Raw genomic sequence first — 26,208 nt, forward strand, 5'->3', positions numbered from 1 at the left:
GGCTTGAACTCATGGCCCTGAGATCAAGAGTCACATTCTCCACCAGCTGAGACAGCCAGGCATCCCTCTCTAGTTTTTTAAGGTAGAAGCTTAAATTACTGAGTTGAGATCTTTTTTATTTTCTAACCTAAGTATTTAATACTATTTCCCTCTAAGCACTGCTTATATGCATCTCACAAATTTTGATCTGTTTTCATCTTCATTCAGTTTAAAATATTTTCTGTTTCCCTTGTGACTTCATCTTTGATCCATGGGTTATTTAGAAGTGACTTGCTTAGTTTCCAAATACTTAGGCTTTATTTTTTATTTTTTTAATTTTTTTTAACATTTATTTATTTTTGAGACAGAGAGAGACAGAGCATGAACAGGGGAGGGGCAGAGAGAGAGGGAGACACAGAATCTGAAACAGGCTCCAGGCTCTGAGCTGTCAGCACAGAGCCCGACGCGGGGCTCGAACTCACGGACTGTGAGATCATGACCTGAGCCGAAGTCAGACGCTTAACCGACCGAGACACCCAGGCGCCCCATATTTTTTAATTTTTTTTAAGTTTATTTTATTTTATTTTGAGAGAGACCGAGAGATCGCGAGTCGGGGAGGGGCAGAGAGAGAGGGAGACAGAGAATCCAAAGCAGGCTCAGCACGGTCAGCTTGGGCCCGATGTGGGCTCAAACTCATGAAACCATGAGATCATGACCTGAGCTGAAACCAAGAGTCAGAGGCTTAGCCGACTGAGTCACCCAGGCACCCCCCATTACTGATTTCTAATTTAATTCTGTGATGGGCATAGATTATACTTCCTCTGACTTCAATTCTTTCACATTTGTTAAGGTTTGTTTTATGGCCCAGAACATAGTCTATTTTGGTGAATGGGTGTAGTTAAAGAGAATGCATATTTTGCTATAATTGGTTGGAAGGCTCTACAAACATAAATTAGGTCAAGTAGGTTGATAGTGCACTCCAGGTGTTCTATATCTTTAATAATTTTCTGCCTACTTGTTCTATGGGTAATTGAGAGAGTTGTGGTTTCCTACTGTAATTGGGGATTATCTAGAGAGACAGAATCTGAAGCAGGCTCAAGGCTCCAAGCTGTCAGCACAGAGCCCCACGTGGGGCTCGAACTCAAGAACTGTGAGATCATGACCTGAGCCAAAGTCGGATGCTCAACTGACTGAGCCACCCAGGTGCCCCTGAAATTGTGTTTAAAAGTTATGTATGATCTATTTTCTTAAACTAGGTAAATTAGTGTTCCCATATAAGTCAATCTGCAGGAGAATATTCTAAATGATTAACAGTGAGTGATTACCGAGAGGTTTTCTGGAGGCTTTTATTCTCTGCATTAGATAGTTCTATAATTTTAAGTGTTTCACATACAAATTTTTAATAATTGAAAAGATGGGGGGGCACCTGGGTAGCTCAGTAGGTTATGCATCCAACTCTTTTTTTTTTAATTTTTTTTTAATGTTTATTTTTGAGACAGAGAGAGACAGAGCATGAACAGGGGAGGGTCAGAGAGAGAGGGAGACAGAGAATCCGAAGCAGGCTCCAGGTTCTGAGCTGTCAGCACAGAGCCCGCCGCGGGGCTCGAACTCACGGACTGCGAGATCATGACCTGAGCCGAAGTCGGACGCTTAACCGACTGAGCCACCCAGGCGCCCCTGCATCTAACTCTTGATTTTGGCTCAGGTCAGGATCTCATGGTTGGTGAGTTCGAGCCCCACATTGAGCTCTGTGCTGACGGTGAGATGCCTGCTTGGGATTCTCTCTCCCTCTCTCTCTGCCCCTCTCCTGCTCACACTCTCTCTCTTTCTCTCAAAAGGAAATACAGAAACTTTACAACAAAAGAAAATATGAAGATGTGGTTTAAAGAGAGATGGTTGCGTGCCTATGAATGTGTCCTCCCTACCTGGAAAGCAGTCTCTGGATCACCTTGGAGAAGAGTCAGCTGGGCTCTCTCTGCCTGCCCATTCCTGCCAAGCTCCCCAACCATGGCCTACACCTCCTGCTTCTGCTTCCTCACCAGCTCTTCCTCACCTCCTGTCATCTGGCTCTGGGCCCAGGTGCCTGGGAAAGAAACAACTTTCTGAGGTCACCATGTGGCCTGCCAACCCAGCAGGCTTTCCACCATGTCATTTGACTTTGCCGAGCTTTTCTTTTCTTTTTTTCCTTTCTAAGTAATCTCTACACCCAACATGAGGCTCAGACCCCGAGATCAGGGTTGCACACTCTACTGCTCTACTGACTGAGCCAGCCAGGCACCCCTGAATATATTCATTCTCTAGACCTTTATTCCCCGAAGATGTTCCCCCTCTCTCATCACTGGGCCAGCTCTTACTTTCCCCTTAGGAATCAGAGCAAATGTCTCTACCTCCAGGAAGCCACGCCTAATTCTAGCCCCGCTGTGCTCCCACCACTCTGTGCAAATCCTCACCATTCTTGTTGAATGCCATGGTCCTGTGCTGATCGCAGGGCCTGTGAGGGTGGGGGCTATGTCTGTTTGCCTCTGCTATTGTCTCACTTACCTTCAGATTCTCAGTTTGCCTCCCTGCAGCCAGTCCCTCCTGTATATAGCTCCCAAGTGCCTCACTTTAATCATGTCACTCCCCAGTTCAAGAACCTGCAATGACTCCCTGGTGTCTCCTGAATCAAGTCCAAACTCTTCCTCTTGGGTATATTTAATTACATCAAAATTAACGATTTGATCAATGAGGTAAACAAAATTAAGACAGAGCTGACAAAATGGGAAAATATTTTAACAAGATCTCAAACCAACAAAGGATAGAGAATGTCTTGCAAATCAACACCCAGAAAAGCATCAACCTCAGTAAGAATATGACCAAATGATATGACAAAACCGTGTATATAATGGGAAATCATTTTTTGAAGTTTTTGAAAAATTTATTCATTTTGAGAGAGAGAGAAAGCTCAAGTCAGGGCGGAGCAGAGAGAGAGGGAGAGAGAGAATCCCAGGCTCTGAGCTGTCAGTGCAGAGCCTGACGTGGGGTTTAAACCCACGAACTGTGAGATCATGACCTGAGCCAAAGTCAGATGCTTAACCAACTGAGCCTCCCAGGTGCCCCTATATAATAGGAAATCTTTTTTTTAATGTTTATTTATTTTTGAGAGAAAGAGAGTGCCCAAGAGAGATCGGGGAAGGGGCAAAGAGAGACAGAGACACAGAATCACAGAATCTGAAGCAGGCTTCAGGCTCTGAGCTGTCAGCCCAGAGCCCAACACGGGGGTCAAACTCATGAGCCGTGAGATCATGGCTTGAGCCGAAGTCAGACATTTAACTGACTGAGCTACTCAGGCGCCCCTAACAGGAAATCTTTTTTTTTTTAAGTTTATTTATTTGAGACAGAGAGAAAAAGAGAGTGCGCGTGCGCAGAGGAGGGGCAGAGAGAGAAGGCAAGAGAGAATCCCAAGCAGGCTCCAAGCTGTCAGCACTGAGCCCCATGAGGGCCTTGAACTCACCCACCATGAGATCATGACCTGAGTGGAAATCAAGAGTCGGATGCTTAACCGACTGAGCCACCCAGGCGCCCCTGTAATAGGAAATCTTAAAGACTAATTAGCAAATGCAGAGATACTCAAGCTCTACAGTGATCAGAGAAATGCAGAAGAACAAACAAGCAAACAAACCCCAAAAACAAAGAACAATGAGGTAATTCCTCAGTCAGACTAGCAACAATCAAAAGGGCTGAATAATGTCAATAATATGGGGACATAGGAACCTCGTGGGCTGCCTGTGGGAGTGCTGAATGGTGCAGACAACGCGGAGAGGAATATAGCCATATTTGGTCAAGACAGACCTATTTATACCCTATGACCTAGCAAATCCACCCCTGGCCCCTGGATACATAACCCAAAGAGGTTCTCACCAGAACCAGAAGGGGACAAGCCTGAGGACGCTGCAAGTCATTTATGGGAGGGGAGTAGGGTGCAGCAAGGTGTCCCTTCTTGGGAGACAGAAGAAGCCTAAGGTAAGGTGCTCCATGGAGCACCACACAGGAGCTAAGGCAACTCAGTGTTCACCTTTGGATCCTAAAACCGTAGTGTGGGGCAGAAAGAGCACCAACAGAGCCGGGACTAGAACATGATGCTGATAATGTATAGGAACAGACAGACAGACAGACAGATACACACACACACACACACACACACACCCCAAGCGCAAACAGACATCTTGAGAAATTTATCGTAGGTTGGATATTTGATAATATCAGGCACAAGTGCTCATTTTGTTGGGTGTGATGGTGGCACCGCGGCTGGTTAAGAAAATGATCAGTGTTGGAAGGTGCACAGCTGAAGGGTGCGTCTGAGATTCATTTGGAAGCATTGCGAGAAAGATGAAACAAACAAATCTACCCTGAACTGAGGATAATGAATTTAACCCTTTGCCCTGGAAGTCCAGGCGAGGGAGGGAAAAAAAATACCCCTATAACTCTACCACTGTGGCGTTTTCATATTTCCCGTCTAAGCCTCTAAACTTCGTTCCTGTGCACGCTATCCTTTCCTGCATGGCTGTCACCTTGACTGTCACAGCACTTCATGCTTTGTTTAAGAAACAGGAATAAACGTTTTGCTTCCTAAATGCCAGCACCGGGGGCACCCGGGTGGCTCCGTTGGCTGAGCATCCGACTTTGGCTCAGGTCATGATCTCACTGTTTGTGGGTTCCAGCCCCGCGTCAGGCTTTGTGCTGACAGCTCAGGGCCTGGAGCCTGCTTCAGATTCTGTGGCTCCAGCTCTCTCTGCCCCTCCCCCGCTTGCGCTCTGTCTCTCTCAATAATAAATAAACATAATAAAATAAAATAAAATAAAATAAAATAAAATAAAATAAAAGGCCAGCACCGGGCTAGGACCTCGAGGCGGGTGATCTCAATTTATCCTCTCAATAACACTGTGAAGTCAATATCGTTACCACTGTTTTACAAATGCAGATGGCGTTTTCTGTCCTTCTCCAACTAAATCACAAAGCTGGAATTCCAAACTCATTGGCCTCAGAGGCTCAGGATCACGTGATTGCACCTAGCTGATTCAGCAGCTTCTTCATCATCATTATTATTTTGTGGGTCTTTTTCCTAAGTAGGCACTTGAACTGACAACCCCAAGATCAAGAGTCACATGCTCTACAGACCGAGCGAGTCAGGTGCCCCTCATCATTTTTTTTTCATGTTTATTTACTTCTGAGAGACAGAGTGTGAGCAGGGGAGGGGCAGAGAGAGAGGGAGACATGCAATGGGAAGCAGGCTCCAGGCTCTGAGCTGTCAGCACAGAGCTTGACGTGGGGCTCGATCCCATGAACTATGAGATCACAACCTGAGCTGAAGTCGGATGCTTAACCCACTGAGCCCCCCAAGGTGCCCTGCGCCCCTCATTATTATTATTTGTAAGGCCTGCCTAGTGGCCTATCATATTGAGGTAGGGTGATTTGCTATAATTTACTAACCACCCTCCTATTACAGAGTATTTGGCCTCTTTCTAGTTTTTTTTTTGTTACCATAGATAGTCCTATTAAAAAAATAGCTTCAGGGCACCTGGGTGGCTCTTTTGGTTAAGCGTCTGACTTCAGCTCAGGTCACGATCTCGCGGTCCGTGAGTTCGAGCCCCGCGTCGGGCTCTGGACTGATGGCTCAGAGCCTGGAGCCTGCTTCCAATTCTGTGTCTCCCTCTCTCTCTGCCCCTCCCCCGTTCATGCTCTGTCTCTCTCTGTCTCAAAGGTAAATAAACGTTAAAAAAAAAAATAGCTTCAGGGGCCCCTGGGTGACTTGGTCACTTAAGCGACTGTCTCTTGATTTCCACTCAGGTCATGATCCCAGGGACTAGGGATGGAGTCCTGCGTCAGACTCCCCACTGAGCATGGACCCTGTTTAAGATTCTCTCTCTCCTTCTGCCCCCTCTCCTCCACACACACACACACACACACACACACACACGCACTCTCTCTCTCTCTCTCAAATTAAAAACAAAAAAGGCAATCTTCAGGTATAGGAGTACGTAGTTGGCTGAGTGGAGCATGTGACTTTTGATCTTGGGGTCCTCAGTTTGAGCCCAATGTGTGGAGTAGAGTTTACTTAAAAATTTTAAAATATTTTAAAAAAAGAGAGAGAGAAAGTCTTCAGGTGTATAGCTTTTGGATTCTATTGAATTATTCTCTTACATTGAGGGGGGTTATTTTGTGTTCACACTGCAGTGTGGACCTCGTTTCGGGAACCCATTCACATTGAGGCAGTCTTCGAGAAAGGGTTGAGTGGGTGAGCAGGATTTAAAACTGCAGAGGTGTTGAGGGAGTGTGTATGTATTGGGGGGTTGGAGGGGGCAGAAGGACAGCTCTTAGAGGAAACGTGGGCAGTAGAGAGAGTGGGACAGGGCATCTGTTGGGGGCGGCCGGAAGCGCAAAGGGAGTAAGGCCTCAGGACAGGCAGGAAGTCGATGGGATTGATTTCTGTGGCCTTCACGCTTCCCTAATGCCTTGCCTGCTCAAGGCGGCCAGTGGGGTTCTGGCGAGCCCTGAGGACCGGGCCAGCTGCTGTGGAGACATGAAGCTGCTGTTTGCAGGAGGTGGACAGCCAGGACGGCTCTCCCTGGGGCCAAGGTAGCTCTCTGGCCCTTTGGCGGCTGTCCCGGGCAGCCTGGGAGGGGTCAGCTGGGGATAGGCAGCAAGTAAATATAGATGCAGGGAAGGAAGCCAGGTGGCCCAGCCCTGCGCTGACCTCTCGTTGGAAGGCTGAGAAGTGTGGGGAGGGTTTATGTTTTGGCACCCTCCTGGCCAGGGGGTGAGTGACACCTGGCCCAGAAGCCTTCTAGATTTGCTGGAAGCTGGTGGTCTTCCACGGGACCAGAGTGAGGGCCAGTGGAAAAGCTGGTCAAGAGACGCTGTTCCTGCGTAACTGAGCGCAAACTGCCTTCCCTCCCTGGCGAGTCCCCTCAGAGGCGCTGCCCACCTTGATGCGTGCAAGCCAAGGGGCTGATTGGCCCCAAGGGATGTGGGGCCCGTGGTACAAGGGACAGGGCCAGCCTGAAGATACCGGATGACAGTCCTTTCAGCCCCTCCCCCCACTGGGTCTTGCTCATTCTGAAGAAGGATGTCCAGAGCGTAATGTGTCTTCCCTTGCTCTCTCACGCTCTCACTGGCGGCTGGCCTTCTCCACCCTAAGACTCAGGGCCACCAGTTGTATCCCTCCCCCCAGGATACACCCTGCCACCCCCCAGCCTGGCCCTCCTTGCCCGTACCCTGGGTTACTCTGGGCACCAGCCCCACGACATGCGTGCCATGTCCACAGGGTCCGGCCAAGACCCCTTGGACCCCTGACTCTCGGAGGGAAATTGCAGCAAGGCAGTCACTCCACCACAGACGCATTTATTGGCAAAACCTACTCCCAAGCATCAAGGGGAAGGGTGCTAGCAGTGCGGGCGACTTTCTTTCCACTTTCCTGAGCAGTGTTCAAGGAGCAGAAGGAGGCAGGGGGCAGGGACACCCCAGTGAGGATCACAATACCAGCAGCGAAGGTTGACTGAGCGCTTCCTCTGAGGCCTGAGGCCAGGCTGTGCTAAGCAAGCGCTTTACATGCACTGTCTCATTTAATCCTTACAAGAATCCTACAAGGTAGGTACCATTATCATCCCCATTTTACAGATGAGGAAGCTGAGGCATAGAATGGGGAAGTGGTGAGAGGCAGCTGTCAGCCTTCAGGGATGCACCCAAGAGCCTCCCATCGGGCGCCCAAGGCACCTGATTCTCCGTTTCAACCATTTCTCACCGCTTCCAGCTCTTTCCACTCTTTTTATATTTTTGTTTTGTAAAAAAAAAAAAAAAAGATTATGCCCCTATTCTGCAGAGTCCACTGTCTCTTACCCCAATTGGTCAAATCTGGGTTTTCCCCAAGATTCAGCTGGGGTGAGGTTGTGGGCAGTGCGTCTCCAACGGGAGGCCTGGGCATTTGTGTGAAGCCGAAGTACAATGAAAGCTCTTAGAAAATACGCAAACAATAAATTACAAACCTCCCTCCCTTCCCCCCATCTGATCTCACCCCCTCCATCCAAATCTAGCACAGACTCTGCATCACAGCCTCCCGCCCCCCCCCCCCCGCCCCCATTCCCCACCCCAGGGCAGAGTCTTTTCTAGGTTGCCCCTGTATCTGCAGGGACCCGGGCCCTCAGTAAGTGTTTGCAGAATGAATGAACACATGACTGAGTGAGAGCATGGGAGGAGGGAGTGAGCACTTAGGAGTCCTGGGTCCCTGCCCTGACTGCGTCTTCACCTGCTCCTTGCCCTCACCAGGACACCTCCCTCTGCCCCAGACGAGAGGGTCCAAGGGATGGGGGTGGGAATAGGGAAGGGGAGTCAGCAGGGGCATCTCTAGGCATGGGAAGGTGCGTAACTAAAGTAGAGCCTAGGGCTCTGGCCTCAGAGTCAGGAGACCTGGTTCAAACCCCCGCTGTACAGCTCAGGAGCTGTGTGACCTTGGGCCAGCCTGAAGATACCGTCTGACAGTCCTTTCAAAGTTGACAAGGCTCCTTTTTCACATTTATCTTTGGTCCTCAGTAGCCATCCTGTAGCGTGGGTATTATTATAATTATACTCATTTTACAGAAGAGGAAGCAGAGGCTGGAGGACTTGCCCAAGGTCACACAGCATGCAGGAATTTGAACCTCACCCCCTCCACCTCCCCTGGCACTGCCCCTGTCTGTGCTGGCTGTGAAGACGTTGGTTCGGATCAGAGCCTTCCAGCTTGGGAACCCCACGTGGCAGTGTGGCAGCAGGAGGGGACTACACAGCGAATTTCCTAATGTGGGCCCTACTGGCCATCTCCAGCCATAAAAGCTGGTTTACTAGTCACTCCTTCCATCCCCACCCACAGCCCCAGGGCTCCAGTTGCTACCCCAGGAGGGACATGAGAGTCTATGAGATACCCATGAACTTCTGCTTTTCCTGGGAGAGAGGGGAGGCGGGAAGGTGGAGGGGGCTCTGAGGCCTGGGCCTTCCCCTCACACGGGCATGGGCGCCTCGTTGTATTCATCCTGACCTTCCTCCTCATCAAAGTTTGGCTTGGCATCGTCGGCATCCAGCTGGAGGGTAGAGTAGCAGGAGAGAGGGTAAGCTTCCGGGGAGAGGCGGGGCAGATGAGCCCTCCCCTCAGTGCTGAGAGCGCCTCTGGAGGGAGAGGGCCTGGCTCTCTCTGAACCTTGGACGAGTCATGTCCTGCCCCCTCGGCCCCCAGGTTTGGTCCAGATGAGCGGTGTCCAATGGGCGAGGAGCCCCCGGGGATCCAGTGCCCCGGCAGGAGAAGGCCTACAGAGGGTGTGCAGGGCACCCCTTCGCCAGGGCAGCCCCACAGCGACTGTCACATCGTGGAAGCATTCTACTGGAGGAGAGACTCTGTCCAAAATGACTTACAAGACCACAGGACCAGTCCCCCAGCGGTGAGGACAGCTCGTGTGGAACACAGCCCGTGTGCTTCCTAACTCTCTCCAACCCTGCCATTACTTCTGTTACAGGTGAGTAAACCCAAGGCGTAGAGAAAGGAAGCCACTTGTTCCGGGTCAGAAACTAGAACGAGGCAGTGCTGGATCTGGACGCAAGCCCCAGACCCAGACCTTAACCTCTGCGCCCTTCTGCCTTCCTTTGTTTCCAGACCCACCCCTCCTATTCTGCCAGCCCCGGGGATGACCCCTCCCTGCCCCCTGCAGCTCTGCGGGGGGGGGGGGGGGGCGCAGGGGAGGGGAGGGGAGCAGACACTTACACACTTGAGCTCCAGCTCCCTGAAGATAAGCGGCAGCAGGAGGCGGCGCAGAGGCACCGTGAGAATGAGGATGAAAGGCAGGATCAGTGAGATGGCCTGGAAGGACTTCACGACCCACAGCACCACCAGGCAGATGATCTGGATGCTCGTGAACAAGTGCATGCGCCAGGTCTTCACCTGCGGGCAGAGGCTGGGGTTACCGCCCGCCCTGCCCTGGCACCCCGCAACCCCCCACCCCACTCTGGGCCGGGCCGCCAGGAGGGCTCTGTACCCGCTTGACGTAGGGCACGACCGGGTGGTACTTGGGCGGCTTGAACAGAAGCAATAAGCGGTCAAAGAGCTGGATGCCGCTGAGGGATGTGACCCCCATGTAGAGGAAGATGCCAAACAGCACAGCCAGGGGGATGAGGGACAGGATGGGCCCCATGAGGATAGACACGCCTGCGGGAAGAAGCACACGCTCTTAGCCCCCAGGGGCCCCAGTGGGCCAGAAGCATCAGGGGCTGGGGAATGAAACCATAGGTACCATATGAAGCCTTCTTAATAGGTATTACCCCCATTTTACACAACACTATTAATGCCTGTGCCCCTTTCCAAGCCTCTGACCGGCCCGCCGGGCCCCTCAGACTTCGGCCCACGGCCAACCACTCCCAGCATCGTCCTAATCTTCCCCATGACCTAGCCCCAGGCCCCCGCCCCTCGCCCACCCCGTCCCTCCCCCCCAGGTATTACCCCCATTTTACAGATGGGGAAACAGACCCAGAGAAGGGAAGCAACTTGTCTGCAACCATGCAGCTACTAAGTGGCGGGTCAGGGAGTCAAACTCCTGCCAGCCCGATTTCAAAGCCTTTTCTTTTAGCCTCAGGGGATCACAGAGGTCAGAGAAGCCCAACTTTTCCATCGCTCCAGCCCAGAATACCTCCAACCCCCTCCACCTATCCAAACCCTGACCCTCCTCCAGCTAACACCAACTTTGCCTCCTATGTCTCTCAGTCATAGAACAGCCCAGCTAGAGAGACTTCAGGGGCATCTAATGAACCCCCTCATGGTACAGACTGAGAAACCGAGGCCCAGAGATGAGGAGGGTTACTAAGTTAGCAGCAGGGCAGGGTTGGAACCCACCATTCACTGACTGAACTTCTGTTGGATAAAACTCTGAATGCTGGGTCCTATCTAGAGAAGTCCCCTGCTCCTTCCTCGACTCAGATGTCCATCTCAGTGCCTTGGGCATCTCCTCCAGAACTCCCTCATGTGGACAACTGACACTGGGAGACACGGGCAGGGGGTACGTCGGGGAGATCTGGCTACAGTGCGGGCAGGGCTGGAGAAGGCACTGGATCCTAACGGGCAGGGGCTGGGGGCCCGGAGCAAGGCCAGAGGGTGGTAGAGAGTGTGGCCAGCCCTTACTCACCCACGAGCACAGCGACCAGGAGCCCACTGATCCGCTGCTCCCTGACCGATTGAATCTGGGGTGCAGCCCCCGGGGTGCTGTCCTTGACCATGACGGTGAGCGCGTTGGCATGGGTGATGGATCGCACGGTTGTGGCACTGAGCCAGGGCAACCCAAAGAGGGCACCCACACCGCCCATGCCGATAATTAGCAGCAGGTCCAGGTGGAATCCAGAGCCTTTGACCATCTTGCGCTCTGGTTTGCTGATGAGCAGCCTGGCGGGGGGTGGGGGTGAGGTCAGGGGTGAGCAGTGCTCTCGCTAACCCTCACCCTCTTTGCCCCTCCTTCCTTCTCCATACTTGTGTCCCTCTGTATCTTATCTATCCTGCTGTGTTCATCTCCCTTAGAGTTCCTTGCTCCCCTCCCTCCCACCCCCTCTTGAGAATCCAGACTCTAAGAGTAGAAGTATCTTTAGATATCATCTAGAACGTCCACAAGCAGCTGATGCAGCTGAACTTCAGGGAGCCTCACTGGTACAGGTCCCTTCTGAGTTCTGGCACCTCGTTTTGTCTCCTTTCTCTTAAAAAGGCTTCCCCAAATTATACAGTGTCACGTCCCGCAAAACCTGGACCTTCCCCCGCCCATCCATCACTCCTGCTTGTCAGGAGGGCCACAGGTTTGACTGAGACTCGCGCTCAGTCCTTGGTGTCATGCCTGCCCGGAGCCTGTCGCTTTCCCCGCCTCGGACCCTCCCAGGCTCGGCCCCACCCTGGCTCTCACGTGGTGATCTGGGACTCAAGGAAGATGAGGATGAAAACCAGGAGGGCAGGCAGGACGGAGGCAAACATCATCCAGATGGGGAAAGGCAAATGCAAGCCCAGAGGGTGGATGATCCAGCCCCGGACCGAGGAGTTGGACACCGAGAGGCCTTTAGGCACACTGAGTTTCTGTGGGAGGGGGATGCTGGTGAGAACACCGGAGGCAGGGGGCTGGGGGCAGGGAGGCAGGGCCAGCCAGGGTCCTGGGCACTTGGGAACTTACTTATGGTTTGTACCCAGTCACTGCACTAAGCCCTTTATGTACATCTTCTCATTCCCAGCTTTATAGATGAGGAAACAGGATCAGAGAGGTTATGTGGTTTGCCTTGCATCACACAGCTATTTGGTGTCAGAAGTGAGATTCATACTCAGATCCGCCTGGCTAAAGCAGATTCTTTGGAGTAAAGAGGGAATCTGCCCCAGACCCTCGCTTCAGTCAGAGGGCTCCTGTAGGGCTGTGGGAAGGACTTGAGGCTCTCAGGGGAGGCAGGGATGGGTAGGGGTAGTTCTAGATGGCTTTGGGTTTGGGAAAGCTATTCTTGGGAGGGGGACACTGGGAGAATGAAATAACAGTGGGGAGAGAGGGTCACCTGGGTATAGGTGTCCTTGACTGAGAAATCCACCAGGACCATGATCAGAATGGAGATGGGAACCCCAAAGTCTCCGATGATCCGTCGCAGCTGAGGGCAGAAATCAGTGGTCAGTACCCGGTTGTTTCCCTACCTCCTGCCTCCCACTCCTGTCCCTTCTTCACCCAGGGCGCCTTGCTTTTCCCAGGGAGTCCATCAACATCTAATGCCCTGTCCTTCACCTCAATGTACCTGCTTCCTTTCTTCTTTCTCTGGCCCAGCCCCACCTCTGGCCCCACAGCTTCTCCACCCCTTTTCTAAGAGCTGTCCTTGGCTCCCCACTAGGTTCTCAGCCTGGGCATGCTAAGAAAGGGAGATGGTCTTGCCTGAAGAGTGGCAGCCTAGATGAGGAGGAGACCAGGGAGGTTTGGAATGGGGGATGGGAATCTAGGGTAAGAAGGAGAGCTAAGGACACTGAGGAACCTAGAGGCATGCCTTGGACTGAGATAGGGCAGTGTAGGCAAGGGCAGGGTGAAGGGAGGGTGTGCTCACCCAGCCTGGGAAGTAGGAGCTGTTCTTGAACTTGCGCAGTATCATGGCTAAGAAGAAGGTGCCAGCCATGAGCACAAGGGAGAGGAGGGCTGTGTTGGGCAGGGGAGCCTGAGGTTTGGGCACTGTTGTCACATTGTAGTCATAATCCTTCTGCAGTGGATGGTCCTGGAAGATCTGCAGCAGAAAACCAAGGCATTCTATTCCCTTTCATCCATCTGTCCATCATCCATCCATCAATCTGTCCATCATTCATCCATCCATCCACCCATCAATCTGTCCATCATCTATCTATCCATCCATCCACCCATCAATCTGCCCATCATCTATTTATCCATCCATCCACCCATCAATCTGTCCGTCATCTATCCATCCATCCATCCATCCATCCATCTATTATCCATCCACCCACTTATCTTCTTCCTCAACTGACAGGGTAACAGAGGGACAATGGGATTCTATAGCTTAGTTTTCAGGAGTAGAGAGCAGGCTCAGCTTGGGTGGGGTTAAGCCATCGTGGTAATGAGTACATGTGTGTGTGTGCACGTGAGCACTCAGGGACTGGGAGACCTGAGAAGGCTGGTGGGCAGGAAACAAATGCCAAGGAGGTTCCTAAAAAGGGCTTCAAAGACTTGGAAACAGAAAGCCCCACCAACGAGCAGAATCAGGGGCAGACACGCATTGTCCACCCTTCCTCCATATAAAATGCAGATGCAGAGGTGGGCATAGTTTAAGGTGACTGAGGTGAGGAGGCAGGGTGCTCCAACCACAGGCCCTGTGGTTCTTGGGGGTGAGTGTAGAGACGGCATGCAGGACTGGACATGGGTGCACAGAGGCACAGGCACTATGCAGTCACAGCAAGAGTACCAGCCCACAGGGGTCCTGGGGGGCTCAATGTGTTAAGCATCCAAGTCTTGATTTCGGCTCAGGTCATGATCCCAGGGTCGTGAGATTGAGCCCCATGTTGGGTTCCGTGCTGGGTGTGGAGTCTGCTTGGGGTTCTCTCTCTCCCTCTGCCCCTCCCCTGCTCACACTCCCTCTCTCCCTCCCTCTCAAAAAAGAGAGCACCGGCCCACAGGCAGCAGGAGTCAACAGGAATGCGGTCACGGCCACACACTGTGAAGGTACAGCCGCACGAGTGCCATATGGACACGTGCGCAGCGACACACACGGTCACGTGGCGCGTGCACAGAGTCACACGTGCTTGTCGACACTCCCGTGGCCCCTACCTTGATCAGCTTGAAGAAGGTCTCAGAGATAAAGATGAGGGAAATGAGGATGGAGAAGATCTCTTGGGTGTAGCGGGAGATAAACTGGACCAGGAAGCTGCCCTCGAAGGCCACAATGAGCACCACTAGCAGGACGAGCCAGAAGCCGATCCACACGCGGCCCACGATGTACTCCAGGTTGTTACTGCTGCAGAACTGCAAGGGCGGGAGAGGCGGCTGGGTCAGCGGACAGGCCCAGGCACCGTGCGTCAGGCAGGTGGGGTCAGGGCCAGAACAGAGCTACCGAGAAAAAGGCTTCCTCGAACACGAGCAGGGGTCCTGAAAAGCCAACCACCAGCAGCGGCTGAGCCCCGAGCAGGGAGAAGATGATGCCCTGGGCCGCAGTGGAGATGAGCAGCTCCGACACCCCCATGTGGTTAAAGGTCTTTTCTCCTGTGGGTAGAAGTTACAGTGTGGTCAAGGTCAAGAGGTCATTCCCAAGGGCCAGTAGAGCGTTTCACGGGCAGGCTGGTGCAGGGGCCCCGACCGTCAGATCAGGACGGAAGACAGGGCCGACACGGAGGCCAAAGGGTCAGAGGTGAGGGTGAGGGGGGCCATGTGGAGGCACTGACCCAGGAGGCCGCCGAAGGTGATGGCCGGTGACAGGGCAGCAAAGTAGATGAAGATAACGGTAGCCAGGACCTGGGGGCTGAACGCGTCTGTGATGTCACTCGGGTAGTGGGAGTAGCGGCGCTTGATGTCGCGTACCAGGCCCCCAAAGAACCGGCCTGTCCGCCGTAGAGGGTCTTCCGGGCCACCAGGCACCTCTGGACCCCCATTCAAATCTGCAGTCAAGGACAGGACCGTGGTCACAGGGGGTAACAGCAGGAGGTATGGGGAGAGAGGAATCGAGGGGAGAATCTTTATTTTTTATGCTCATTTATCTATTTTTTGAGAGAGAGAGAGAGAGAGAGAGAGAGAGAGGGAGAGAATCCCAAGCAGGCTCCGAGCTGTGAGCGCAGAGCCCAACAAGGGGCTCAAACTCGCAAACTGTGAGATCATGACCTGAGCTGAAATCAAGAGCCGGACGCCCAACCGACTGAGCGACCCAGGAGCCCTGAGGGGAGAATCTTCTGATGGGAAGGGAGTGGCCAAGGAGGCTGGGAGACATGAAGACAGAGAGAGGAGGGGAGGCAGGGTCCCGCAGGGCTACGCCGGGGGAGCTGAGGGTCTGTGGGAGCTGCAGGGTAGGTACCTAGGCCCTTGTAGAGTCTGGGCTCCTGCCTGACAGTGCCTACTCGTCTCTGCAGCAGCTCCCTCTGCACGGGCACCAGACCGAGCAGGGCCTTCTCAGAGGGCACTTCGGAGGGAGGCAGCACCAGGCTGCAGTCCAGAAACTCCTCCAGGTTATCCACCAGCTCGTCCCGGCTCTGGGCCAGGTAGGCCTCAATGCGGAACACCTGGGGGCCGGAGAGAGGGTCAGGGCTGCCTGCACCTGCTAGACGAAAGGACCCAAGAGGCCACATTCAGGGCCTCCAGGAACCAGAACCCTCTCCCCCAGCTCCTTCGTGCTAGGAAATGCTTTTCCTGCTGCCCCCCTCACCTTTATGCCCACCACAAAAGGGTTTTGGGGAGGCAGACAGGGCCTCGAGTGGGGAAAGGAGAAAGGAGGCTGGGCCAGACCAGGCCAGACCTAACCCGCTGGAACCGGGTCAGAGTGGCCACACCAGACCAGGCCAGATCAGGCAGGGCTGGGCCAGAGCACAGGAGCCCTGGACTACCTGTCCCTGGCCACACAGGGTGGAAGCAGCTGGGTTAGACCGCATGTGCCAGACCAGCAGAACTAAAGTGGCCCAGGCCGGTCCAGTGAGTGACGTCAGCGGCCACCCCGCCTCAGGCTCCCCCGGCCCTCGCCAGCCCCTCCTCACCTTCTCCGACATGAGGGTGGCAGCAGCCCGCCCCAGCTGGGTGTAGTCGATGTGGGGGGCCTCAGGTCCCAGCAGCACGAAGAGGAAGCGCACGGGCACTTGGAGCCGCACGGCCTCCTCCAGCAACGGGGCCTCCTCCAGCGAGGAGGCCTCCTTCAGCCGCACGAAGCCCAGCACGGGGCGCGCCAGGAACTGCGCTCGGCCTGCGAGGGGAAGGGGTGACGGGGTGGGGGGTGGGGTGGTCAGGCCAGGCTGAGGGGGGCACTGCTGAGGCCGGGCTCAGGGAGAGGAAGGCTGGGCCGGGCCGGGAGGCAGAAGCAGGGGGTGCAGAGGGAAAGGGGGCACCAGCTCCTTACCCACTAGCACCAGGGTGGCCTCCGAATCTGGGGGTATCTTTTCCAGAATTCCAGATGCTGAGTGTTCTTCTATGTCTTTCTCTCCCTGTTGGAAGGAGGGTGGTGAGGGGACGCCTCTGGCCACTCTGAGCATCCAGCCCCCTCCTTCCCTAACCACTGTCATGTCTCTGCATGTTCAGGTTGGGAGCTCTCCAGTGCTCCCCTCACCCCCGGTACAGCCTCACCTTCTTACAGAAGAGCTTCGTCTCTAACGAGGGCTGCTGCTGGGAAAGCAGAGGCTCTGAGGGGTTCCCAGAACTCGTCACAACTGTGGGCTTCATACCCCCCAAGTCCTCCAGGTCTCTGGCATGGCTGCAGGAAACACAGGGGACGCGGACTGAGAGAGCTGTTCGGGTCGGGCTGTTAATAGCGTGGAGACCCGTGGTGGGAGGGATCAAGCAGGGCTCCCCAGTGACCAGACTAGAGAAACCCCGGGGCAGGAGGACAATCGGCCTCCTGTGGAAGGACGGGGTGGATGCCAGTGGGTGGCCTCCGTCTGGAAGGACGAGGTGGGGCCAGGAGGGAAGGGCCTTGAGAGCCTCGCCTCCTGAGGACCAGTAGCCCCAGTAGCCCCCCAGATCTGAGCGTGGAGACGTGGTCACCCCCCAAGAGGTGTCCGAGGCAGGAGCCATCGTGGAGAAAAGTGGGCCCTGGCCTGGTGGGGGAGGGGCCACCCGAGCCTCTAGGGAGAGCTCGGGGCAGGCGGGCTGGGGAGGTGGGCCTTTTGGCTGTGGAGTCCAGGTCCTGGCAGACAGGGGCACCTGTGCTGGAGCAGCAGGGTCCGGAGCAGTGTCTCTCGGTCGTCAGGCCGGATCAGATCCTCGTAGATAAACCTGTCCAGCAGCTGGTTGGCCACCCCCGCCAGGGAAGTCTCTGGCAAGTCCAGGAGGACAGCACCTGCAAGGGGTGGCGGGGTGAGCCGGGCGGCCGGACGTTGGCCCTCCTCCCCTCCACCGAGCCGTAGGTGCAGGGTCGCAGAGGCGCCCGGCGGGGCTCACCCTTGGCAAAGGCTCTCCGCAGCTCCAGGAGGCTCCAGAATGTGAGGTAGGACAGGTGCGGGCAGCCCCAGGTCCCGTCTTCCCCCAGGTTCTCCTCCAGCCGCATCCAGTGCGCGACCTCCACCCACCGCAGCTCTTGGTTCTTCCCATCCATCACCAGCTCGTGCAACTCCACGTAGACCTGCAGCCCCACAGGCCTGAGTTCGTCTCCAGGGCCCGGAGCAGCGCCCTGGGGAGAAGACTGTCAGCCCGGGACATGGGGGACACTCAGCAGGCTCTGAGGGATGTCTGAGGGAGGCCCGGGGTCCTGGGAGGCACTCGGGGCAGACCCCGAGCTCAGGAGGGGGACCGGCAGGAGCAGCAGCCTGGGCGTGTCGGGCGAGGCAGCAAGTGTGGGGAAGGGTACAGCCCACACCCCTGGCTCTATTCCCCGACTCCCTGACCGGCCTCCTCACCCCATCTCAGAGGCATTTGGAGAACCTCCAGACCAAAAGGGGTGCTAGAGAGGACACCTGGGAGGAAAGGGAGAAAGGAGGACTTCGGGGTCATCGGGTGGATCTCCTGCCTTCAAGACTGTTGAGCGGGCTCGGCATGCCCTTCCCTGTCTTTGGGGCCAGAGGACCACTCCCTGGAGCCTCGCTGAGGGCAGACCCAACTTCCCAAGCAGCTAGACAGTCTGATGCCCAGCAGGGAAGTGTGGGGCCTGGCGGGCCTGGGCAGAGGGGGCACGTATGTAATTCTGTGCTTCCCCAGGGAGCACATGACAGCCTGGCCAGAGGGTCTGGGAGGGCAGGTCCCCAGAAGTTACTTTATCTCTGCCCAGGGCTCTCCCTGCTCAGTGGAGACCCCATCAGCGAGGGGTGTCCTCTCCCATTCTGCCTATTTCCCGGGGTGCCCACTCCTTCTCTACCTGTTGGTGGGGTTCGCCGATGCTAAAGCTGTGTCTGTCCTTCTTCACCTCCCTTCCCCTGGTAGAAGGGCAGGTCCCACGAGCAACACAGAAAAGAGAATTGGGGGAGCCCAGGGGTCCTCACCTCGTGGGTCTCTGGGTACGATGTGATGTGGTAATCTGTGGCTGTCGGCTCGGCTTCGTGAGCTGAAAACCCGGAGGCCAGTTAGGGTTGCCCCCAGATAATGCCCCCCTCGGGGTCGTCCTGCACCCCCCCCCCCGTGAGCCTCAGCGCAGCAAGGCTCCCTCCCTTTGCCTCTGGGCAGGACTGGGGTGCCCGCACCCCACCCACCCCACCCCTGCTGCTCCATGGGCTGTGGCCCCCCGTGTGTCCGTTCTTGGCCCGGCCTGGCTCTGTCATGCCCCGTCCAAGCATGGTGGACGACCCTTGAGACTCATCTTCAGCGGTGACAGAGAGGGTCACTTCCGAGGTACAGGGTCCTGAGCAGCAAATCTCAGGATTCTCCTAGGATCGCCCTCCTCTCCCATCACCTTCTGGGACCAGATTCCCTACCTTCTTCCCTCCAGCCTCAGCAATCCCACCCGCCCCAAAACTCCTCACCGTCTCCAGGTGGAGCACTGGGAGCCAGGGTGGGCTCTACCTTATATAGCCCCCACCCCCCACCCCTCTCCCAGCCCGCATTTCTCAGAGGGGCCTCTTATCTTCCATACCAATTGCCAGCACTTAAGTCCTGTTGACGGTAAACAGGTCCCCACCTGGGGCTCCCCAACCGAGACCTTGGCAGGGCCAGGAAGGTTTCCTGATGTCTCTCTGCCCTGGGAGGGTCCCCACAGCCCCCCATTTCTCAGGACCTCTAGACCCCCAAACAGAACGATGCTCTCAGGACAGACCCGGTGCCTGGCCAAGAAGTCAGCCTTGGATGGGCACAGGTGGCCTGTGGGCTCCTGCCCTTGTCCCAGACAGGCTTGGCTGCCCTGTCCCAAATGGAAAGGCCTGGCCATGGGTGACTGGTTCTGCCCGGCCCCCGCCCCACCCCGCCCCCGCAGTCACCCCCTGTGATCATTTCAAACAAAACTCTGTTTATCCTTCAATCAGCCAGGAAACTGGCTGTGGGGAAACTGGCCCTGGGGCTGGGGAGGTAGTGGAGAAGGGAGAAGGCATGTTGCCCATCCGTCTCTGTCTGGGGCTCAGCACCTCATCCCAACAAGACAAAGAGAGACGGGGCTCACCCACTGGCTCCTCCACCTGAAACACGGGGACGTCTGGGTCTTCATAGTCCTCCTGTTCTAGAGTGATCTCCAGCTCCTCTTCATAGTCATCCTGTGGGAAGTGGCCATCAGGGCTGGGCTCTGAAGGGCTTCTCCAGCCACCACGAAGGCAGGGGTCCAGGGCGGGGTTCCCAGAGCCCCGAGATAGGAGCCCCGCAGGTACCACGAAAGACTCACCAGCCGGTCCCCCATGGTGCTGTCCAGATTTCCTATTTGTCTGCGGTGATCCGTGCTCCCAACATAACCCACACTGCTGGTCCCTGCAGTGGGGCAGCACAAGCTGAGTGAGACACAGGGCATCCCGGAGTCTTCTGATCCCCCGCCCCCAGAGGAGGCTACATTTGAGTGGAGGGGGATCCCATGTGTTGGGAGACAGTGGGCTCAGGGGAAGAAGTGTCGGAGGGGCCTGGAGGAAGGAGCTAGATTTGTAGGTTGAGAGAAGGTGCACGGGGGCCAGGAGAGATGGGGCAGGTAGAGGAAGCTTGGCTGGCATTGATCAAAGGGCGTTTGAGAGGATGGAGGGCCTTCAGGTTCAACTCCTTCCTCCGGCCACCAGTCCTCACCTGGCTTCTTTTCCTGTCCATCCTCAGGACTTAGCCAACTCCGGGGACATGACCTGTTTCTTCTTCAAGGAGCTTAGCTCCCCTGACAGTCTTCACAACATACCCTCTTCTGCCAGAAACAGCTACTTTCTGCTGGGCATGGGGCTGTAGCGTCCTTGGGAGTGGCTCACAGGTGCTGAATGACATGGCCCTGTTTCTCTCCCCCACTCCATCTCTCATACTCGCTCCCCACCTATCCGGTTGGCCTCACGAGCCCTTTCCTGCCCCAGGGCCTTTGCACATGCAATTGCCCGCATCCCAGGTGCCCCTCCCCCACACCTCATCCCTTCCCACATCTCAGCTCTTCAGATTCCCTTCCTGACCACCCTGCCATTCACTGACCCGATCGGTCGTTTTCTGGTTGTTTGATTCATTTATGTATACATCATCTGAGGATGCCTCTAGTAGGGAAGCCGCTCGAGTGCCAAGATCTATGTCTCAGTCCCTCCCTACTCAGTCTCCACTAATCCCCTACTCCTAGAAGAATGGTTGCCACCCATAAATATGTTTTGGATGAATGTAAAGCGTGGCTCCGCCCTGCAGGCTTGTGCCTCTGGGACTGGGGAGTCTGGATGCCTGGGACTCGGCCAAGAGACGGCTGAGCCCCGCGCCTCCATTTGCTCAGTTGCGGCTCTGGCAGAGAGGGAGGCATGGTCACTCCGGGAATGTGAGGACCAGCCCCAGGGGTAGCACAGAGGTCCCCTAGGGTGGCCCTGGACTGGGCGTGGAGGGGCTCCCTTTCCCCCTCACCCACTGAAGCCCTGGGTGTCGCGACAGCGGCGATTCGGGTCAGGTCGACAAGCATGCCCGCTCCGTGCCCTCACGGAGCTGAGATGAACAAGACAACTGTCCCTCCCCTCAAGAAGCTCCCGGCCCTGACTGGGACCGCAAACTGGGAACGCGTGACAGGCTGAGGGTGCCGGGAGATAACGAGTCCCCCAGACAAACTAGAGATGAGCAGAACGTGTCGGGGGCCAAGGATCGTAGGGCAGGACGAAGGGTAGGAAGGACCTGCAGGTGGGGTTGGGGGTGGGGTGGCTCCAAGGAGGGGGACCCTGGGGCTGGGCCGAGAAGCTCTGAAGGACCTGAAGGGCTGAGAGGTGGGGAAGGACAGTCCGGGTCTGAGGAGTGGCTGCCCAAAGTGCAGAGGTGGGACCGTGCCAGACAAGGCTGAGGGAAGAGGGCAGGGAAGGTACACAGAGAGAATGGGACAGAGAAATTTCTTTCCAAGGAGTGGGTGGTGCTGGGGTCCCAAGAGATAGGGAGAGGGCATGACAGAGGCCCGCCAGACTGAGAAAGGCAGGGGTCCCTGCCTCGCGGTGGTGGTAGGGGAAGTGAAGACTAGGGCACGGCCCTTGAGGACCCTTGTCACACAGCTTTTTCTCTCCCTCTCCTGTCCCTCTCTTTCCTCTTCTCCCATCTTTGTTTCCTTCCTCCCTTCTCTGGCCTTGCCCCGGCCTGGGCCTCAGATCCCTAGCAGTCCCAAGGGTATTAAGCCTTAGGGGCTAAAAGTCCCACCTGTGAGGCTGGGACTGTGGCCTCCATTTCTGAGAAGTGGGTTGGTCCGAGGGGCCGTGCAGAGCCACAGGAAGCAGCCTGTCTGCCACTGACTGGCCGAATAGCCTTGGGCAGCCCCCAGCCTCTCTCCAGGCCTCAGTCATCCCATCTGTACAATGGGGAGGGCCTTCCGGCCAGGGTTCTGAGACCTCAGTGAGACAGAAGAGAGGAGAACGGGGGTGATTTGAATGCATCTGGGGCCTTACAGGGTGCACCCATGACCCAGATTGCTGGTCCCACTAGGCCCAGTCACCCCCCGCAGCTGCCGGCCTCGCACTGATAAGAGCCTGGAACCCGATCCCTGCCCTGTGTCTGGAAACTCCCCAAACACCTGGCTGTCCAACCAGCCAGGACAAGGCCAGATAATGGTGAGCAGGGCATCTGGAGCCCAGGAGGTGGAGCACAGCTGAGGTCTGGGATGGGGCGGGGGGGGGGGGGGTGGGGGGGTTTGACCAGATGATGGGGAGGGCTCCCTGGTGGCATAGCACTGCCTTTGTGTAATCGCCCCCACACCGCACAGAGCTGTACTGCCTTATCCCCTATAGTCCCCAAACTACTCTGTGAAATGGGTAATGTCATTAACCCCCTTTTACAGATGAGAAAGCTGAGGTTCAGAAGGGTTAACTTGTTTTGGTCCTATGGTAGGTAGGTATCAGAGGCGGGTTTAAACCCTGGCCCAGCTGACTCCAGCCGCATCTCTAGCCATCATGCTGAGCTGCCTCCTAGAAAACAGCTCTAAGCTGTTCAGCACTAGTGGTTAAGAGCGTGAACCCCGCAGTCAGACTGCCTGGGTTCAGATCCTAGCCCTGCCACTGCCTGCGTGACCTCGGGCAAGTGACTCAACCTCTCTGTGCCTTGGTTTCCTCGCCTGTAAAGTGGGGGTGATATTGATACCTACCTTATAAGCCTGTTGTAGCACTGAGTTAAGTTGATCTACGTAAAGAACTTAGAATAACGTCTGACGCACAAAGAGCTCAGTGTAAAAGTTTGCCGTCATTATCACTGAGACTGGGGATCAAGGTCTGACTTGCTTTCTTCACCTATGTCTCTGATTTTCCTTCAATTCCCATGGAATTAGCCTAAATGCTTTGAGATCCTTGGGTGATGGGGGACTCCTCCTTTCCCCCCAAACACTCTCTAGGATGGGCCCGGTGCCGGGTCTGCCTGGTCGACTCCCCTGCAAGCATCCCATACGGGAAGCACTGTCAGTGGCCAACTTTCCTCGCAAGAGGGAGATCAGATGGCCTGTACGTCCCCACACGTGGAGGAAAGAGGGAGCTGGGCTGTAAGACCGGTGGGACTGGTAAATAGGAGCCTGACAAGGACCCACACTTGGGGGGGGGGATCAGATTTGCCCCCCACCCCCACCCCAGCCACACGCCTCTGCTGCTACGTGCCAGTCTCTTTTTCCTAACACCTGCAGCCCTGTGCTCTCCGGCTGTAGGTGCCAATGGGCTTGTGCCCTTAGGGGTAACAACACACATCCTACGTTCTCAACCCACCCACCCGCACCCCCCTCCCTTGGAGGCTGGGCGCCTGTGCCCACCTAGACACAGATTCAGGCTGTGCACCTGCAGAAGCCCTCGGGACAGGTGCCGCAGGCCACCCCCCAGCCCCTCCCGGCCCTGCTTACCTGCTCACGAGCCTTGGGGTCCCTCAGCGAACTCCTGAAGCCACCGGTGTTCTCTGCAACCAGCCGAGCTCACACCTGCTCTAACAGCACCAGGTCCTGGCTCCCAAACCCCTGACTCATGCCCCCGCCTCCTAATCTGCCCGCCCCACGGTCCTGGGAGCCCCTTCCCACCCCCCGCCCGGCTCCTTCTGGGTGCCCAGTAAACAGAGTTATCTCTTACACACATCTGGACAGCTGTGAGTCTGGCCCACCCCACCCCAGCCAGCTAGCCCCCAGGGCCGCCTGCTGCCCTCCTGGCTCGCAAGGACTCTCCTGGGTCTTCCTTCGTGGACCAAGGTCGGATGGCTGGCTTCTCGAGCTCCCAGCCTCATGGCAGGTCTGCCCCAGCTTCTGGATGCCCCTGTCCTGCATCTGTCCGCCCTCGCTCTGGCCAGATTCCTCTGCTCCAGCCCCAAGATGCATGGGTGCCTTCTCTCTTCTCTCTTGGCTCAGAACTTGCTCTTGCTCTATGGCCTTGCCCACGGGGACCTGCTCAGTGTACACAGGGTCCAGGCAGCCCCCTCCCCTTCTTGCCCCGGACGAGGGCTCCCTAGCCACCCTCTTTCCCCAAGACCCTGGATGGCACCGAAGAGCCGGCCCCTGGATGCTAAAACTCTGCCATTCAGTCAACCTGAAACAATGTCAGGTCAACAAAAACAACCTTCCCCACACAGGGCTCCTAGCTCACAAAGCCCCAATGTCTGGGCACACTGGTTCCTCTGTCGGCAGCCTGGCCCAGGCCCCCGGGCCAGAGCAGCCTGCATTCTCGGCCCCCGCCGTGCCCCTGCCCACACCCCACCCCCCAGCAGGGCTGCCTCTGCTCCTGGGGGTGCTAGGGCCAGTCACCTGTTCCCGGGCTCTGGTTGCTAAAGAAGCAGAGACTGAAAGATGAGTTCAGATTGGCACGAATGAAGAGAGGCTTGGAAGCAGACAGAAAGGGGTGTTTGTAGATACTGCTCTGGGTGCCAAGAGAGGAAACCATCCTAGCCCAGCACCAAAACTGACTGGCCGTGGGACCCTGGGCAAGTGCCTGCCCTCTGTGGGCTTCAGTGTCCTTATAGTGAAGTGAGAGTACCTAGCTCTGGGGCTACCAGCCCGGGGGCTCCCTGCTTCAGACTCAGACAGGGACAGAGAGCTGGCATATCCAGCAATTTCGCCGCCGTTTCCTGGGTCTCGACCGCAAACCTGCACTGCGCCAGCCCAGAGGAGAGGGAAAGGGGCAGGAACACGGAGCCGACCTCCTGCGTACGAACACAGTGCTGGGGGCTTCACGTGGCAGTCACACCGGATCCTTGCAACCTCCACAGGTCCCAGAGAAGGCAACGAGAGTGACAGAATGTCAAGTGGAGTCCTTGTTGCCACCCCCTACCCCTACCCCCCCCCCCCCCCCCCGCACCTCCAGGTACTTCCTAGTGCTAAGGGAAGAGCCTTTCCCAAGGTCCATGGGGTCTTTGTCCAAGCCTGTGCTCATGGAAGGTTGGGAGCCAAGGCCAAGTGTCAGCAGGAACAAGGGAAGCCAAGGGTGGACCCCCAGGCCGGGCCTGGGGGGTGCACCGCGAGCAGTGATTTGGTTACATTCCTTCTACGATGTTATGCCAGACCACACAGCCCAAGACCACGGGCTGGGACGGGTTGTCCCAGAGGGAGAACCTCTGGGCGGAGAGCGCTGTTCTCCTGAAGGGGGATGGGACTTTCTCATTTCCTGTCATCCTGGATGTCACCTGTCCTCAGTGAGAGGTGAGGCAGCGGCCACGGAAGGGAGGCTGTCTTCTCTTTCTTGGCCTGAAGGAGCAGGGGCTGAGATTCCACACGAGAAGGAGGGATGTCATGGCAACCTGGTGAGCTGTCCTTTGCCGTGGACTTGGCAATGAGGTGGAGCAGTGTGGGCCCATGACCGCTGAAGGCAGACACGTGTCACAGTCTCACAGCTGCTCTTCGGTACCCACTGGATGAATCTGGCTGCTCTCCCCAAGTCCCCAGCAAAGCCTTGCTGGACAGCCCCCTGCAGGCACTGAAGGGAAGATCTGGGCCCACATTCGGGGCAAAGAGGACTGTGGTTTGCAGGGGCTTCTGAGGTGAGGCGTCCAGATGGCACGGGGTGACCCACTGAAGGGAGCCGGGAGGCTGGCAGAGAGGACAGGGTCTGGCCAGCTGACCTGGAGGGGTCCATGGGTATTCCCTGGTGAAGATATGACTTCCTGTGCCCTCACGGACTGGGGACTCAAACCATGCAGAAGCACCCCATGGCTGGGACATTTGGGTTCAGGGGAACTGTGGGGGCAGGAGGCTTTGGGACCTCGGTGGATATGTGACCTTGAGCTGGCCTATCATCTCTCCACTCTTGGTGTTCCTCTCTGGGCTGTTGTGAACACCTAATGCGATGAAAACGGGAAGCATAATCTGCCGGGGGCACAGGTAAGGGACTGAGTTGTGGAGGGAGAAGGAGCCGCGGGGACAAAGTATCCACCCTCCAGGAGCTCACACCCAGTGGGGCCGGCAGCACCTAACAACCACGAGGTGCAGTCACAGGTGTGTGAAAAGGATGGGGGGCCTGAGGGGCGAGTGATCGGAAAGTGGAGATGTCCCCAGGGAGTCTTCTGA

At 56.1% G+C, this 26,208-nt stretch overlaps 1 protein-coding gene across 6 annotated transcripts; it reads right to left on the bottom strand.

Moving 5' to 3' along the window:
- Positions 1-8,095: 8,095 nt before the first annotated feature.
- On the bottom strand, positions 8,096-23,694 carry SLC4A1 (solute carrier family 4 member 1 (Diego blood group)). 6 transcript variants are annotated; one of them, XM_027048896.2, is made up of 20 exons: positions 23,569-23,694; positions 19,954-20,036; positions 19,738-19,828; positions 18,632-18,693; positions 17,598-17,778; positions 17,361-17,496; positions 16,785-16,911; positions 16,561-16,645; positions 16,205-16,407; positions 15,532-15,736; positions 14,909-15,121; positions 14,581-14,729; positions 14,298-14,492; positions 13,072-13,245; positions 12,541-12,630; positions 11,913-12,079; positions 11,154-11,407; positions 10,014-10,183; positions 9,743-9,919; positions 8,096-9,068 (listed from the first exon to the last, which is right to left on the bottom strand). In XM_027048896.2, the coding sequence occupies exons 2-20, from the start codon at positions 19,966-19,968 to the stop codon at positions 8,988-8,990; spliced, it is 2,775 nt and encodes a 924-aa protein (XP_026904697.1). In that variant the 5' UTR covers positions 19,969-20,036; positions 23,569-23,694; the 3' UTR covers positions 8,096-8,987. The 6 variants fall into 6 exon arrangements, with proteins under 6 accessions (XP_026904697.1, XP_026904696.1, XP_026904693.1 ...); XM_027048895.2 differs by having other exon boundaries at positions 17,598-17,826; XM_027048892.2 differs by having other exon boundaries at positions 17,598-17,838.
- Between the last annotated feature and the right edge of the window lie 2,514 nt (positions 23,695-26,208).

Source organism: Acinonyx jubatus, chromosome E1, assembly GCF_027475565.1.
Source record: "Acinonyx jubatus isolate Ajub_Pintada_27869175 chromosome E1, VMU_Ajub_asm_v1.0, whole genome shotgun sequence".
NCBI lineage: Eukaryota > Metazoa > Chordata > Mammalia > Carnivora > Felidae > Acinonyx > Acinonyx jubatus.

Bases quoted from the DNA above. Each gene is read 5' to 3' on its own strand.
- SLC4A1 (XM_027048892.2), bottom strand. The intron at 16,646-16,784 runs GTGAGGCTGTAC...TCCTTCCAACAG, and splicing joins CGAAGCTCTTCTGTAAGAAG to GGAGAGAAAGACATAGAAGA. The intron at 14,493-14,580 runs GTAGCTCTGTTC...CCGCCCTTGCAG, and splicing joins TCGAGGAAGCCTTTTTCTCG to TTCTGCAGCAGTAACAACCT.